The 16,749-nt window shown below is 43.2% G+C and overlaps 1 protein-coding gene across 3 annotated transcripts in view; it reads right to left on the bottom strand.

Annotated features, from left to right (window-relative positions):
• Positions 1-16,749, bottom strand: part of ST8SIA5 (ST8 alpha-N-acetyl-neuraminide alpha-2,8-sialyltransferase 5) — a 130,973-nt gene that overhangs the window by 14,196 nt on the left and 100,028 nt on the right. For all 3 annotated transcript variants that reach the window (XM_073589765.1, XM_073589764.1, XM_073589767.1), the window contains 3 exons: positions 12,451-12,537; positions 11,532-11,676; positions 2,531-2,643 (listed from right to left, as the gene is read on the bottom strand). In XM_073589765.1, coding sequence (XP_073445866.1) covers positions 2,531-2,643; positions 11,532-11,676; positions 12,451-12,537 — 345 coding nt within the window. The remainder of the gene's footprint in view (positions 1-2,530; positions 2,644-11,531; positions 11,677-12,450; positions 12,538-16,749) is intronic.

Below are 16,749 nucleotides of genomic sequence, written 5' to 3' on the forward strand. Positions count from 1 at the left end.
ATTTTTTTATTTTTTTGAGAATACTGTTTTAAATGGTGGAAGGTCCTGTAACTGTGCAGAGTGACACTATGTCACCTTTTTTTATTCATCTGGTGTATTGTAGAAGTTGGGAAAAAATTAAGTAATGTGTTCTGCAAGCTGTGCTCTAGATAACGGTGTTATTTCCTGCAGAGACGAGCCCTGGCTGGAAGACGTGATGGCGGTCTGTGCTGGATGAAAAGCGAAGCTGAAGGACTTCACCTAGAGATGTCACTGGTAAGTCAGTGTGTTACCTGTACACTGACACTATACACTATATACAGAGTGCCTTTGTACAATGTCACCAGTGATCACTGTATTACCTGTGCACTGACACTATATACGATATACAGAGTTCCTGTGTACAATGTCACCAGTGATCACTGTATTACCTGTACACTGGCACTATATACAGAGATCTGTTATGAATGAGTCACCGAGGAGGAAGAAACAAAAAGCAAGCTAAGCCCAGAAAACTGGAGAGGTTGTAACTAGCGGATTGCAGACCCCTGATCCTTTACACACAACTAGCAGTAGCCGTGGAGCGTGCCTACGGTGGTCCTAGATGCCTCGTCACGGCTGGAGAACTAAATAAACCTAAAGAAAGAAAGGGAAAATCTAAACTGCCCCAGAGCAGACCCCAAAGCAATAGACAGCCCCCAACATGTATTGTCGGTGAAACTAGATGAAAACACAAACACAGATAGAAAGGTAGGCTGAGCAAATGATGGGGCCCTCGCTAACTAGAAAGGACAGGAAAGAAAAGCTGCTGTCTGCAATCACGCAAAAAACCCTGTCAAAAAGAATGTCCAACACGTCTGATAGAAAAAGGCCCTGAAGTCGCTAGACTTCAATTCCCTATATCAGCACTCAGGTATATTCTGAAGACAGAACAAAAGAGATCAACTGATCAGAGACAAAACGGGGATTCAGCCCAGTCCCAGCCAGGGCTGGCTGAACAAAAAACTAAGTAAACCAGACGAAAACTCATATGAACAATAGCAGAGAAAACTTAGCTTTAATAAGGCAGGAACCAAACTAGAAACCAGAAGCCACAGTCAGGAGAAATCACCAGCAAGAAACTAGGGAGTTGGCTGTCTTAAATCCAATCAGAATTTCCGGATGTCCAATCACAGTCCTCTTCCCATTAGGGCTGGCGGAACGCACCAAATAATAAAATAATAGTAAGGTGCGTTCGCAGCCCGGGGTCCCCCGTGCAGAGGTGGTAAACTTCTGCTTAGTAATGGTGGATAATAATGCACGCGGGTTACCTCACCTGGTGTGCAAGAGGCGGAACCTGTTACCTCACAGGACCGCACTTATGTGTGGAAGTGCAAGCGACGCGGTCACAGAACTCTGCCCAGAAACACGGAGGCAGAGTCCTTCTAGACCCACTCGCACATGGAGCCGCAACTGCGGCACCAGAGGGACGGTTGGGAAAACGCTGCACCCTGTTAGCAGTCACAGGGTGCAGTGGATAGACGCGTACCGCCCAGAGGTACACTAGATATGGCGGCACTATTAAGCTAACACTTGTGCTGTGACTGGAGCACTGTGGCACATGCTTTGCCACTACAAGGCGCTGACCCAAACTAAGCTAACCCTAACTCATACGTATCAAAGGAGGGGGGTTATATAATGTGTCAGGCACCAGATTCATGCATCCATCATCATACACACAAGTCTAAACAAAAGTCTATACTAGCGGCCATGCGACTCTTTTATAGTGGTGTCCTACCGGGACCTTCCCAGTGGTGGACCAATCCAAGCAGGAGCAGGACCTGCGCATGTGACCTCCGACCTCCAATGGGAGGTCATCCCACGGGCATGCTCAGTACCCAAAAGATAGGACTTAGTCCCAGAAGCGTCTACTTGCTGCTGACTCAAGCATGGGTTATAGCAGAGCCAGAAGAAGCAACCAGATGCCTAGCATCAGCCTGGACAAGACGCCTGGAGCGACAACCCTGCTGAGCAGGAATCTCTGCGGCTGCAGAGGGATGGGAGACCGCTGAAGGCAAGGCTCGGGATCTCTGCTGTGCAGCTACAGAAACCCGACACCTAACATGTGGTCTGGGTATGGTGCGGTGGTATTTGTCCCTTGTATGTGCTATTATTCTGTCACTGTGGTGGTAATATATGGTGTGGCTGTATTTGTTCCTTTTATGTGGTATTATAGGTCACTATGTGGTGGTAATATGTGGTCTGGACATGGTGCGGTGGTATTTGTCTGTATCACTTACTCTTCACTAGGGGATTCCACAGTTGGTGACTTTAAAGCCCCGAGTAAGTCCTATGTAACAATTATCATTTCCATTATTTTTTTGCAGACGCTGAACAAGTAAGCTGCGAACCTGCCGAGAACGCCACAATGGAACCACGACCAGGATCAAAGCAAGATAAGTGATGCAATGTTGTGAATGTTCACTTTAAATCTCTGACTCTTCTCACATTTTATTTGTCTGCACAGTCACCGATATACATGGCCAGAATTATGGATATTACTCGGATTTACCTGAAGACAAAGTCAGCATTGTCTATTTCTTTTCCACATTTGCTGTTCTTCAATATTCCTCCATTCCCGACCACAGCACATTTCTTGAACTGGGATCGATAATAAGGCATGTCCTGGAAAACACCGAAAATATGTCATACGAAACAGGGTGTCAATGTATGATAAATAATCCTAATAAAGGGAATGTGTTACTGCTGTAAAACAATAGTGAGTACAGCTCTGGAGTATAATACAGGATCAGTAATGTAATGTATGTACACAGTGACTTCACCAGCAGAATAGTGAGTGCAGCTCTGGAGTATAATATAGGATGTAACTCAGGATCAGTAATGTAATGTGTGTACACAGTGACTGCACCAGCAGAATAGTGAGTGCAGCTCTGGAGTATAATATAGGATGTAACTCAGGATCAGTAATGTAATGTATGTACACAGTGACTGCACCAGCAGAATAGTGAGTGCAGCTCTGGAGTATAATATAGGATGTAACTCAGGATCAGTAATGTAATGTATGTACACAGTGACTGCACCAGCAGAATAGTGAGTGCAGCTCTGGAGTATAATATAGGATGTAACTCAGGATCAGTAATGTAATGTATGTACACAGTGACTGCACCAGCAGAATAGTGAGTGCAGCTCTGGAGTATAATATAGGATGTAACTCAGGATCAGTAATGTAATGTATGTACACAGTGACTGCACCAGCAGAATAGTGAGTGCAGCTCTGGAGTATAATACAGGATGTAACTCAGGATCAGTAATGTAATGTATGTACACAGTGACTGCACCAGCAGAATAGTGAGTGCAGCTCTGGAGTATAATATAGGATGTAACTCAGGATCAGTAATGTAATGTATGTACACAGTGACTGCACCAGCAGAATAGTGAATGCAGCTCTGGAGTATAATATAGGATGTAACTCAGGATCAGTAATGTAATGTATGTACACAGTGACTGCACCAGCAGAATAGTGAGTGCAGCTCTGGAGTATAATATAGGATGTAACTCAGGATCAGTAATGTAATGTATGTACACAGTGACTGCACCAGCAGAATAGTGAGTGCAGCTCTGGGGTATAATACAGGATGTAACTCAGGATAGGTAATGTAATGCATGTACACAGTGACTGCACCAGCAGAATAGTGAGTGCAGCTCTGGGGTATAATACAGGATGTAACTCAGGATCAGTAATGTAATGTATGTACACAGTGACTGCACCAGCAGAATAGTGAGTGCAATTATTTGGCTGGACAGGCCAAGGCCATAAGTACATGGATGCCTGGAGGTCATCTCCTAAATTCTGAGAGTCATCTACTTCATGCTGCACGGATTAGTTGCCCACTGGGTTTTTTGGAAATGAGGAAAATAAATGTCTCGAGACTGTTACCTCTGCTTCGTCTGGCACGATCGATATGGAGACAGATTAAGGGGGTGGTTGGATTTGGGGATATTATAGCTGAAATGCCCCTATGGAATAATGATTACCTCCCGGTGCTACTTGAACATCCATCCGCCGAGTTCTGGGTTCAGTATAGTGTCTCTACGGTAGGTGATCTATACGATCGTGGAACTTTGGTGTCCTTTGAGCAATTACAGGTTAATCGTGGTGTCCCAAGATCCCAGTTTTTCCGTTATTTACAATTAAGGTCAGCTTTTCAATCGCACATGAGATGTATAGGTATAGAAAATGCCATTTCGTCTCTACCTCTGTAAGGGATCCTCAAGTCACAGGGCCCTCAGGGTCTCCTCTCCTCTCTATATACATATATGTTGTCAGAGGGGACAGAATGTGCCATAGACTCCGTTAAGAAGAAGTGGGAGAGGCTCATCCCAGATACACAGGATGAGGAATGGGAAGAAATCCTGGAGTCACCTATCTGGGTGTCTCCGTCTGCCAACAACAGGATGATACAATTGTATATTATTAATCAATCGTACTTGACTCCAATTCGACTCTTTAAGATGGGCCGATACCCGTCATCGGAATGTTTGAGATGTCACTTAATAGATGCAGACTTTATCCATATGGTCTGGTGCTGTCCTGTTGTTGCGCAATACTGGAGGGAGGTGACATCACTATTAACATCTTTGGTACAAACCCCAGTTCCCCTTGAGCCACTGATCTGTCTATTTGGAGTGTGGGATGAGGAGACATGGGGTCAATATGTTGGGATTTTTCTATGGGATACACTGTTTATAGCACGGAAGGTACTTGCATTACGGTGGATGGGGGGTTCGCCTCCTTCTCTTGGGTCCTGGATCACTTTGGTAAATTCGATTATCCCATATGAGCGAACGCTGTATCAAAACAGAGGGTGCCTGGGTAAATTCCAAAAGATTTGGGAGAGGTGGAACTCCTCTCACCTCACTTTGCAGAGCAGAGATGTCGCACAGTAAACAGCTCGTTATGTGGAAGTAGGCTGCGGAATAGTTTATGTTTTTGTAGACGTAGGTAGGGTTTAGAAGCCAGGCAGGTTTCATCATTGGCACAGTGACACAACGCTATTGTGATTCAATTGGTATTATGTTTTGCTTTATTTATATACAACTGATGCGCACATTATGCTTCACATTTTCATGTTATCTGAGCATATGTATGTTTTTTATCAAGCTTAACATCATATACTAAATGTGTGTATTATATAACTGCTTATGGTTTAATAAACGAATTAAAAAAAAAAAAAAGAATAGTGAGTGCAGCTCTGGAGTATAATACAGGATGTAACTCAGGATCAGTAATGTAATGTATGTACACAGTGACTGCACCAGCAGAATAGTGAGTGCAGCTCTGGGGTATAATACAGGATGTAACTCAGGATCAGTAATGTAATGTATGTACACAGTGACTGCACCAGCAGAATAGTGAGTGCAGCTCTGGAGCATAATACAGGATGTAACTCAGGATCAGTAATGTAATGTATGTACACAGTGACTGCACCAGCAGAATAGTGAGTGCAGCTCTGGGGTATAATACAGGATGTAACTCAGGATCAGTAATGTACTGTATGTACACAGTGACTGCACCAGCAAAACAGTGAGTGCAGCTCTGGGGTATAATACAGGATGTAACTCAGGATCAGTAATATAATGTATGTACACAGTGACTGCACCAGCAGAATAGTGAGTGCAGCTCTGGGGTATAATACAGGAGGTAACTCAGGATCAGTAATGTAATGTATGTACACAGTGACTGCACCAGCAGAATAGTGAGTGCAGCTCTGGAGTATAATACAGGAGGTAACTCAGGATCAGTAATGTAATGTATATACACAGTGACTGCACCAGCAGAATAGTGAGTGCAGCTCTGGGGTATAATACAGGAGGTAACTCAGGATCAGTAATGTAATGTATGTACACAGTGACTGCACCAGCAGAATAGTGAGTGCAGCTCTGGAGTATAATACAGGAGGTAACTCAGGATCAGTAATGTACTGTATGTACACAGTGACTGCACCAGCAGAATAGTGAGTGCAGCTCTGGAGTACAATACAGGATGTAACTCAGGATCAGTAATGTAATGTATGTACACAGTGACTGCACCAGCAGAATAGTGAGTGCAGCTCTGGAGTATAATACAGGATGTAACTCAGGATCAGTAATGTAATGTATGTACACAGTGACTGCACCAGCAGAATAGTGAGTGCAGCTCTGGAGTATAATACAGGATGTAACTCAGGATCAGTAATGTAATGTATGTACACAGTGACTGCACCAGCAGAATAGTGAGTGCAGCTCATAATACAGGAGGTAACTCAGGATCAGTAATGTAATGTATGTACACAGTGACTGCACCAGCAGAATAGTGAGTGCAGCTCTGGAGTATAATACAGGATGTAACTCAGGATCAGTAATGTAATGTATGTACACAGTGACTGCACCAGCAGAATAGTGAGTGCAGCTCTGGAGTATAATACAGGATGTAACTCAGGATCAGTAATGTAATGTATGTACACAGTGACTGCACCAGCAGAATAGTGAGTGCAGCTCATAATACAGGAGGTAACTCAGGATCAGTAATGTAATGTATGTACACAGTGACTGCACCAGCAGAATAGTGAGTGCAGCTCTGGAGTATAATACAGGAGGTAACTCAGGATCAGTAATGTAATGTATGTACACAGTGACTGCACCAGCAAAATAGTGAGTGCAGCTCTGGGGTATAATACAGGAGGTAACTCAGGATCAGTAATGTAGTGTATGTACACAGTGACTGCATCAGCAGAATAGTGAGTGCAGCTCTGGAGTATAATTCATGATGTAACTCAGGATCAGTAATGTAGTAATGTATGTACACAGTGACTGCACCAGCAGAATAGTGAGTGCAGCTCTCGAGTATAATACAGGATGTAACTCAGGATCAGTAATGTAATGTATGTACACAGTGACTGCACCAGCAGAATAGTGAGTGCAGCTCTGGAGTATAATTCATGATGTAACTCAGGATCAGTAATGTAGTAATGTATGTACACAGTGACTGCACCAGCAGAATAGTGAGTGCAGCTCTGGAGTATAATACAGGAAGTAACTCAGGATCAGTAATGTAATGTATGTACACAGTGACTGCACCAGCAGAATAGTGAGTGCAGCTCGGGAGTATAATATAGGAAGTAACTCAGGATCAGTAATGTAATGTATGTTCACAGTGACTGCACCAGCAGAATAGTGAGTGCAGATTTGCAGTATAGTACAGGATGTAACTCAGGATCAGTAATGTAATGTATGTACACAGTGACTCGACCAGCAGAATAGTGAGTGCAGCTCTGGAGTATAATACAGGATGTAACTCAGGATCAGTAATGTAATGTATGTACACAGTGACTGCACCAGCAGAATAGTGAGTGCAGTTCTGGAGTATAATACAGGATGTAACTCAGGATCAGTAATGTAATGTATGTACACAGTGACTGCACCAGCAGAATAGTGAGTGCAGTTCTGGAGTATAATACAGGAAGTAACTCAGGATCAGTAATGTAATGTATGTACACAGTGACTGCACCAGCAGAATAGTGAGTGCAGCTCAGGAGTATAATATAGGAAGTAACTCAGGATCAGTAATGTAATGTATGTACACAGTGACTGCACCAGCAGAATAGTGAGTGCAGCTCTGGAGTATAATACAGGAAGTAACTCAGGATCAGTAATGTAATGTATGTACACAGTGACTGCACCAGCAGAATAGTGAGTGCAGCTCGGGAGTATAATATAGGAAGTAACTCAGGATCAGTAATGTAATGTATGTTCACAGTGACTGCACCAGCAGAATAGTGAGTGCAGATTTGCAGTATAGTACAGGATGTAACTCAGGATCAGTAATGTAATGTATGTACACAGTGACTCGACCAGCAGAATAGTGAGTGCAGCTCTGGAGTATAATACAGGATGTAACTCAGGATCAGTAATGTAATGTATGTACACAGTGACTGCACCAGCAGAATAGTGAGTGCAGTTCTGGAGTATAATACAGGATGTAACTCAGGATCAGTAATGTAATGTATGTACACAGTGACTGCACCAGCAGAATAGTGAGTGCAGTTCTGGAGTATAATACAGGAAGTAACTCAGGATCAGTAATGTAATGTATGTACACAGTGACTGCACCAGCAGAATAGTGAGTGCAGCTCGGGAGTATAATATAGGAAGTAACTCAGGATCAGTAATGTAATGTATGTACACAGTGACTGCACCAGCAGAATAGTGAGTGCAGATTTGCAGTATAGTACAGGATGTAACTCAGGATCAGTAATGTAATGTATGTACACAGTGACTCGACCAGCAGAATAGTGAGTGCAGCTCTGGAGTATAATACAGGATGTAACTCAGGATCAGTAATGTAATGTATGTACACAGTGACTGCACCAGCAGAATAGTGAGTGCAGTTCTGGAGTATAATACAGGAAGTAACTCAGGATCAGTAATGTAATGTATGTACACAGTGACTGCACCAGCAGAATAGTGAGTGCAGCTCGGGAGTATAATATAGGAAGTAACTCAGGATCAGTAATGTAATGTATGTTCACAGTGACTGCACCAGCAGAATAGTGAGTGCAGATTTGCAGTATAGTACAGGATGTAACTCAGGATCAGTAATGTAATGTATGTACACAGTGACTGCACCAGCAGAATAGTGAGTGCAGCTCTGGAGTATAATACAGGATGTAACTCAGGATCAGTAATGTAATGTATGTACACAGTGACTGCACCAGCAGAATAGTGAGTGCAGTTCTGGAGTATAATACAGGAAGTAACTCAGGATCAGTAATGTAATGTATGTACACAGTGACTGCACCAGCAGAATAGTGAGTGCAGTTCTGGAGTATAATACAGGATGTAACTCAGGATCAGTAATGTAATGTATGTACACAGTGACTGCACCAGCAGAATAGTGAGTGCAGCTCGGGAGTATAATATAGGAAGTAACTCAGGATCAGTAATGTAATGTATGTTCACAGTGACTGCACCAGCAGAATAGTGAGTGCAGATTTGCAGTATAGTACAGGATGTAACTCAGGATCAGTAATGTAATGTATGTACACAGTGACTCGACCAGCAGAATAGTGAGTGCAGCTCTGGAGTATAATACAGGATGTAACTCAGGATCAGTAATGTAATGTATGTACACAGTGACTGCACCAGCAGAATAGTGAGTGCAGTTCTGGAGTATAATACAGGATTTAACTCAGGATCAGTAATGTAATGTATGTACACAGTGACTGCACCAGCAGAATAGTGAGTGCAGTTCTGGAGTATAATACAGGAAGTAACTCAGGATCAGTAATGTAATGTAATGTATGTACACAGTGACTGCACCAGCAGAATAGTGAGTGCAGCTCGGGAGTATAATATAGGAAGTAACTCAGGATCAGTAATGTAATGTATGTTCACAGTGACTGCACCAGCAGAATAGTGAGTGCAGATTTGCAGTATAGTACAGGATGTAACTCAGGATCAGTAATGTAATGTATGTACACAGTGACTGCACCAGCAGAATAGTGAGTGCAGCTCGGGAGTATAATATAGGATGTAACTCAGGATCAGTAATGTAATGTATGTACACAGTGACTGCACCAGCAGAATAGTGAGTGCAGTTCTGGAGTATAATACAGGAAGTAACTCAGGATCAGTAATGTAATGTATGTACACAGTGACTGCACCAGCAGAATAGTGAGTGCAGTTCTGGAGTATAATACAGGATGTAACTCAGGATCAGTAATGTAATGTATGTACACAGTGACTGCACCAGCAGAATAGTGAGTGCAGTTCTGGAGTATAATACAGGATGTAACTCAGGATCAGTAATGTAATGTATGTACACAGTGACTGCACCAGCAGAATAGTGAGTGCAGCTCGGGAGTATAATATAGGAAGTAACTCAGGATCAGTAATGTAATGTATGTTCACAGTGACTGCACCAGCAGAATAGTGAGTGCAGATTTGCAGTATAGTACAGGATGTAACTCAGGATCAGTAATGTAATGTATGTACACAGTGACTGCACCAGCAGAATAGTGAGTGCAGCTCTGGAGTATAATACAGGATGTAACTCAGGATCAGTAATGTAATGTATGTACACAGTGACTGCACCAGCAGAATAGTGAGTGCAGTTCTGGAGTATAATACAGGATGTAACTCAGGATCAGTAATGTAATGTATGTACACAGTGACTGCACCAGCAGAATAGTGAGTGCAGTTCTGGAGTATAATACAGGATGTAACTCAGGATCAGTAATGTAATGTATGTACACAGTGACTGCACCAGCAGAATAGTGAGTGCAGTTCTGGAGTATAATACAGGATGTAACTCAGGATCAGTAATGTAATGTATGTACACAGTGACTGCACCAGCAGAATAGTGAGTGCAGTTCTGGAGTATAATACAGGAAGTAACTCAGGATCAGTAATGTAATGTATGTACACAGTGACTGCACCAGCAGAATAGTGAGTGCAGCTCGGGAGTATAATATAGGAAGTAACTCAGGATCAGTAATGTAATGTATGTTCACAGTGACTGCACCAGCAGAATAGTGAGTGCAGCTCTGGAGTATAATACAGGGTGTAACTCAGGATCAGTAATGTAATGTATGTACACAGTGACTGCACCAGCAGAATAGTGAGTGCAGATTTGCAGTATAGTACAGGATGTAACTCTGGATCAGTAATGTAATGTATGTACACAGTGACTCGACCAGCAGAATAGTGAGTGCAGCTCTGGAGTATAATACAGGATGTAACTCAGGATCAGTAATGTAATGTATGTACACAGTGACTGCACCAGCAGAATAGTGAGTGCAGTTCTGGAGTATAATACAGGATGTAACTCAGGATCAGTAATGTAATGTATGTACACAGTGACTGCACCAGCAGAATAGTGAGTGCAGTTCTGGAGTATAATACAGGAAGTAACTCAGGATCAGTAATGTAATGTATGTACACAGTGACTGCACCAGCAGAATAGTGAGTGCAGCTCGGGAGTATAATACAGGAAGTAACTCAGGATCAGTAATGTAATGTATGTACACAGTGACTGCACCAGCAGAATAGTGAGTGCAGATTTGCAGTATAGTACAGGATGTAACTCAGGATCAGTAATGTAATGTATGTACACAGTGACTGCACCAGCAGAATAGTGAGTGCAGATTTGCAGTATAGTACAGGATGTAACTCAGGATCAGTAATGTAATGTATGTACACAGTGACTGCACCAGCAGAATAGTGAGTGCAGCTCTGGAGTATAATACAGGATGTAACTCAGGATCAGTAATGTAATGTATGTACACAGTGACTGCACCAGCAGAATAGTGAGTGCAGTTCTGGAGTATAATACAGGATGTAACTCAGGACCAGTAATGTAATGTATGTACACAGTGACTGCACCAGCAGAATAGTGAGTGCAGTTCTGGAGTATAATACAGGATGTATTATAGGCTATTTTATTTTGTCAGTGTTATCCTGTGCCTGCATTTACACACGGACATCTAGTACACTACACCTAGTGGAATTAGTACCTTGGGGAATATCTTGAAGATCTCCGGGCTGATCTGAAATATACCACTCGTATCCACTTCATATCTGAGCTTTGTCCCGAGCGGTGTGTTCTTCTGGGTGGTGAATAAGAAGGACGGGGCATTGCAACATCTGGACAGCTGAGATCTACAAATATAGAAAACAAAAAAAGGGCACCATGAAGGAGCGCAGGGTTAAAAAACACAACGTGGACCATGGCAGCCAAGAGAACAGGTGTGACACAGAAGATCTTGTGCCTTTTTGTGCTGCAGTAGGATCTGTAAGGAAAGTCTGTGCTGATGTCTCAGCAAATCTGCTGCAAAACAGAGGAGGCTCACATGACCTCATGTGCAGCTTCCCCATAATGCCTTGCAGCTATGACATCACATGTATAGTACAGCCAATCAGGAGGGTCTCTCACAGCCAGTATAAAAGCAGAGGCATGGAATGCAGCTGGTACTTTTAATCTGGATAGAGAGAGGACAGCACAGCTCACAGTTTAGCAATAGAATTATTGCCTAAACATTACAGATAGCATGTGACAGCAGAGCAGTGATAAAGGACTACCATCCAATCCGATTACCCAAAGGCGAACATGTTGGGGTCACTATGACATTACTGTGGTTGTGTTTGCAATAAAGGTGTTTAATACATCAATACAGCCCAAGGAGAACTTGCAAATCGAATTGCAGACTAAAATTTGGTAAAGCTGGGGAATTGTACGATTCTCGTCCCTCGTTAGTGCAGAGCGGGGCACCTGTTGGCGTGTAGAGGCCTTTAACATGGATCCAAGGGACTAATGTTTCTCCCTGTGGAGACCACCAGGGGGCATAGTAGTGAGGTTCTAGTATTAGACTTTGACAGCCCGTTTCACACTCTCGCTGACTCTCCTCTCGGGGGGGGGGGGGGGGGGGCACTTACTTATAACTATTTGCTTCAGTCATATTCATCTCCCACTTGCAGATCTGAAGACTTTTCCAACGATCGAACAACTCTGTTTCCTTTACCCTGGAGAAGAGAAAATGCACAAATAAGGGGCTGGGGAAGTGACAGGCGACCCGTGCACATTTCTGCATCATACCAAGAGTGACATTGTCACAATACGGTGAAATATCGGTCAGAGCTCTGGAGTTTGCTTTTTTTTTTTCATACAGAGCTCCAAATCCCCCGCATAGTTTATTAATTTACAGCCACCACTAGGGGGAGCTCAGGCACTTTCTGCATACAAATAGGTCAAAGAAATGTCTTCACGCTCTGTAACTTGCTATTCACTATTTATGGTGTGGTGGTCGCTATGTCGTCTATCAGCACTATAGTTGTTGGAACTTCCATTCCCTACCAATCGGTCCCATTTTACCCCAGCAGGATCCAATGAAAAGAAAATGCCTGGCTTCTCCTGACAAATCAAATATTTATTAGGACCGAGACCCAAAGTGATCAGCTGAATGATCAAGTAGCTGCATTTTCAAAGGGATTGTCTCTGACAGGATTACTCCTTTAACTACCGGTTTATCTGGCAATGTAATGCCGAACTTGGGAAGAGCCGATGTTGAATTATTAGGATTATCCGGATAAAGGTGAATGTTACAGTATACCGGGTAAATTTACCTGCTGCAGAAAGTTGTACTACTGATTCATTTTCATGGGATTTAAATAGGTTCCTTTTTATAGTTTACCCGCTCAGTAGGTGCTGGAACTTCCCTGCCGTCACTTCCCATCAGGCAATGCTTCTGCCAATTGGTTTTCCTGTCTTGAACTAAAAGTCTACCCCTCTGTAATGCCTCTATATATCATAGCTTGTCTTACAGGACAAAGCACCACCTCCACTTCCTTTATATTATCCTGTAGAAAGCCTACAGCCTTCAATGACCCCGCTCCCTCCTTCTCTCTCACCACTACCGGTGATATCACCTCAACCAACACCGGAACTGCTGCAACCCCCCAACCTACTGTCTCCTTCTCCACCATCCTGTAGAATGTAAGCCTGAAAGGGCAGGGTCCTCTCTCCTCTCTGTATCAGTCTGTCATTGTTAGTTTGTTTACTGTAAGTGATATCTGTAATTTGTACGTAACCCCTTCTCATGTACAGCATCATGGAATCAATGGTGCTATATAAATAATAATAATAATAATAATATTGTCCACCTCCACTTGACTCATTCATTTTTATGAGATTTAAATGGGTTCCTTTATATCAGGAGTCTACCAGCTCAACAGGTGCTGGAACTTCCCTACCCTCACTTACCATCAATCAATATTCCTGCTATTCTCCAACTGGTTTGCCTGTCTTCAATTGAAAGTCCACCTCTCTGTTATGCCTCTATATAGTTTGACTTACAGCAAGGCATGGAAAAAGCTCCACCCTCACTTCCTGTACAGTGGCAAAGCACCACCCCCACTTCCTGTAGAGTGAAAAATCTCCACCCCGACTTTCTGTACAGTGAAAAATCTTCACCCCCACTTTATGTACAGTAACAAAGCACCACTCCCACTTCCTGCACAGTGACAAAGCACCACCCACACTTCCTTTATAATGAAAAAGTACCACCCCCACTTCCTGTTCAGTGACAAAGTACAACCCCCACTTCCTTTATAGTGACAAAGCACCACCCCCACTTCCTATATAATAACAAAGCACCACCCCCACTTCCTATATAGTGACAAAGCACTACCCACACTTCCTTCATAGTGACAAATCATCACCCCCACTTCCTATATAGTGACAAAGCACTACCCCCACTTCCTTTATAGTGACAAAGCACCACCCCCACTTCCTAGATAGTGACAAAGTACCACCCACACTTCCTATATAGTGACAAAGCACCACCCCCTTCTTTTATAGTGACAAAGCACCACCCCCACTTCCTTTATAGTGACAAAGCACCACCCCCACTTCCTAGATAGTGACAAAGCACCCCCCCACTTCCTATATAGTGACAAAGCACCACCCCCCTTCTTTTATAGTGGCAAAGCACCACCCCTACTTCCTTTTATAGTGGCAAAGCACCACCCTCACTTCCTTTTATAGTGACAAAGCACCACCCTCAATTCCTTTTATAGTGACAAAGCACCACTGTTATGATTGGGTCACCAAGGAGGAAAGCAAGACCAAGCTAAGCCACAGAAAACCAGAGAGGTTGGTACCTAAGCGGATTGCAGACCCCTGATCCTATCCACACAACTAGTAGTAGCCGTGGAGCGTACCTACAATGATCCTAGACGCCTCGACACAGCCGGAGAACTAAATAAGCCTAAAGCAAGAAAGGGGAAATCTAAACTGCCCCAGAGCAGACCCCAAAGGAATAGATAGCCCCCAAACATATATTGTCGGTGAGACAAGATGAAAACACAAACGCGTGTAGGAAAATAGACTGAGCAAACGATGGGGCCCACACTAACTAGACAGGACAGGAAAGGAAAGATGCTGTCTGCAATCACGCAAAAAACCCTGCAAAAAAAAAAGCCCAACACGTCTGATAGAAAAATACTGAAGTCACTAGACTTCGCCCACTATATCAGCACTCTGGTATATTCTGAAAGCAGAGCAAAAAGAGGCCAATCTAATAAGGGACAAAAACAAACTGGCACAAGCAGTAACATAAGGATGGAAATTGAGCACAGGCCCCAGCCGGAGCTGGCTGACCACACAAAAACTGAAATAGACAAAACCAGATCAAATGTGAACAATAGCAAAAGAACACTTAGCTGAGCATGCAGGGACTGAGTTGGAAACTAAGACCTCAGGAGGCAGGAAAAAATCACCAGCAGGGATAGAGGAAGTCAGCTGTCTTAAATCCAGTCAGAAACTCCAGATCTCCAGTCATCCTCCTGATTATCAGGTGGCAGGCCTTTGTTAATTAGATCAGCTCCATTACCTCCAGAAACCACCAGAGGGAGCCCGGAAAGAGAACTCGCAATCCCTCTGTCAATATAAGCAGCTCCACTACCTTCACTAGTAACCAGAGGTTGGCCAGAAAGCGATCTCACAACACACCACCCTCACTTCCTTTCATAGTGACAAAGCACCACCCCCACTTCCTTCCTGTATAGCAACAAAGACCTCCCCCACTTGACATAACCTGTGCCAATGCTTCTCTGTGCAGAGATAGATTGCACTTGATAACAGGCAGTCCACAGCAAGTTACACAGAAGACAGACACTTGGTGGTTGGCACTTTGGAGCGATTTTTCAGGGGTTGGACAAATAATTTTTATATTGAGTGATTTGTGGATTGTCCATTTAGCTTTCAAATGAGATCAAGTAGCCTGATGGTGCGATGACGGTGGATGCTGCTAAGCAGATAACTAGTGCTCCAATTGCTTTAAGGATATATAAAGAAATTAATCAGCACAATATTTGGGGGATATTTATAAGGCGGAACATTCACTTTAAGGCTAAAAATGATTTGACCATGGGAAATGGAAAAAAAGATCTGGTATTCTTTAATTATACATGTGTTAATTTCCTAAGGAGCAGAGATGAGTCAGCTGTAACACTAAGTGGGATAAGTGGCTGGAGATTCACTGCCAACCCTGATGCTATTGGTAAAATCAATGGTTTTACAGCAATCTGCGTGTAATATGCAAGCTCAGTATCCTAAATAAAGACCTTAATGCATCACATCAGGCAAAAATAAATCTACTTCTGTACAGTGCACCATTCTAACTCAAAGTAGCCTGGATTTTCGAAATGTCTATGCTTAAATAAAATTTGTTTTACCTGTATATTATTATTATTATTATTATTATTAAATACTGAAGACCCTTGCAGACCTAAAGCCTCTCACAACTGAGGTGTGCTACAGTGTTTCCTGTCTAAGCAGCATTTATGCCGAAAACTTTAAAAATGGTAATGACTAGTTATGAGCGAGCGTGCTAACCACTGCTCGATACTCGATCAAACATCGCGAGTGCTCAGGTACGCTCGTTACTCGTTTGAGTATCGCGGGTGATCGAGCACCATGCTAAAGTCCCCGCCCCATGTTAGACAGCCAATAAACATGCGGGGATTGCCTGACATACACGGTAATGTTGAATCCAGATTGGCTACTAGCATTGCTGTGATTGTTCGGCGGCATCACGTCAATGGGTCTATATAAGACTGGTGACGTGATGTTTGGCACACTGCCCTCAGGAAGCAGGTCAGGGAGAATTTTGCATATGATAAAGGACAGGTGAAGTGTATGTGCTGCTGATGGTCCTCGCAGAGACCGACGCCATG

Source organism: Dendrobates tinctorius, unplaced genomic scaffold (genome assembly GCF_039654945.1).
Source record: "Dendrobates tinctorius isolate UK_male_01 unplaced genomic scaffold, ASM3965494v1 ptg000113l, whole genome shotgun sequence".
Taxonomy (NCBI): Eukaryota; Metazoa; Chordata; class Amphibia; order Anura; family Dendrobatidae; genus Dendrobates; species Dendrobates tinctorius.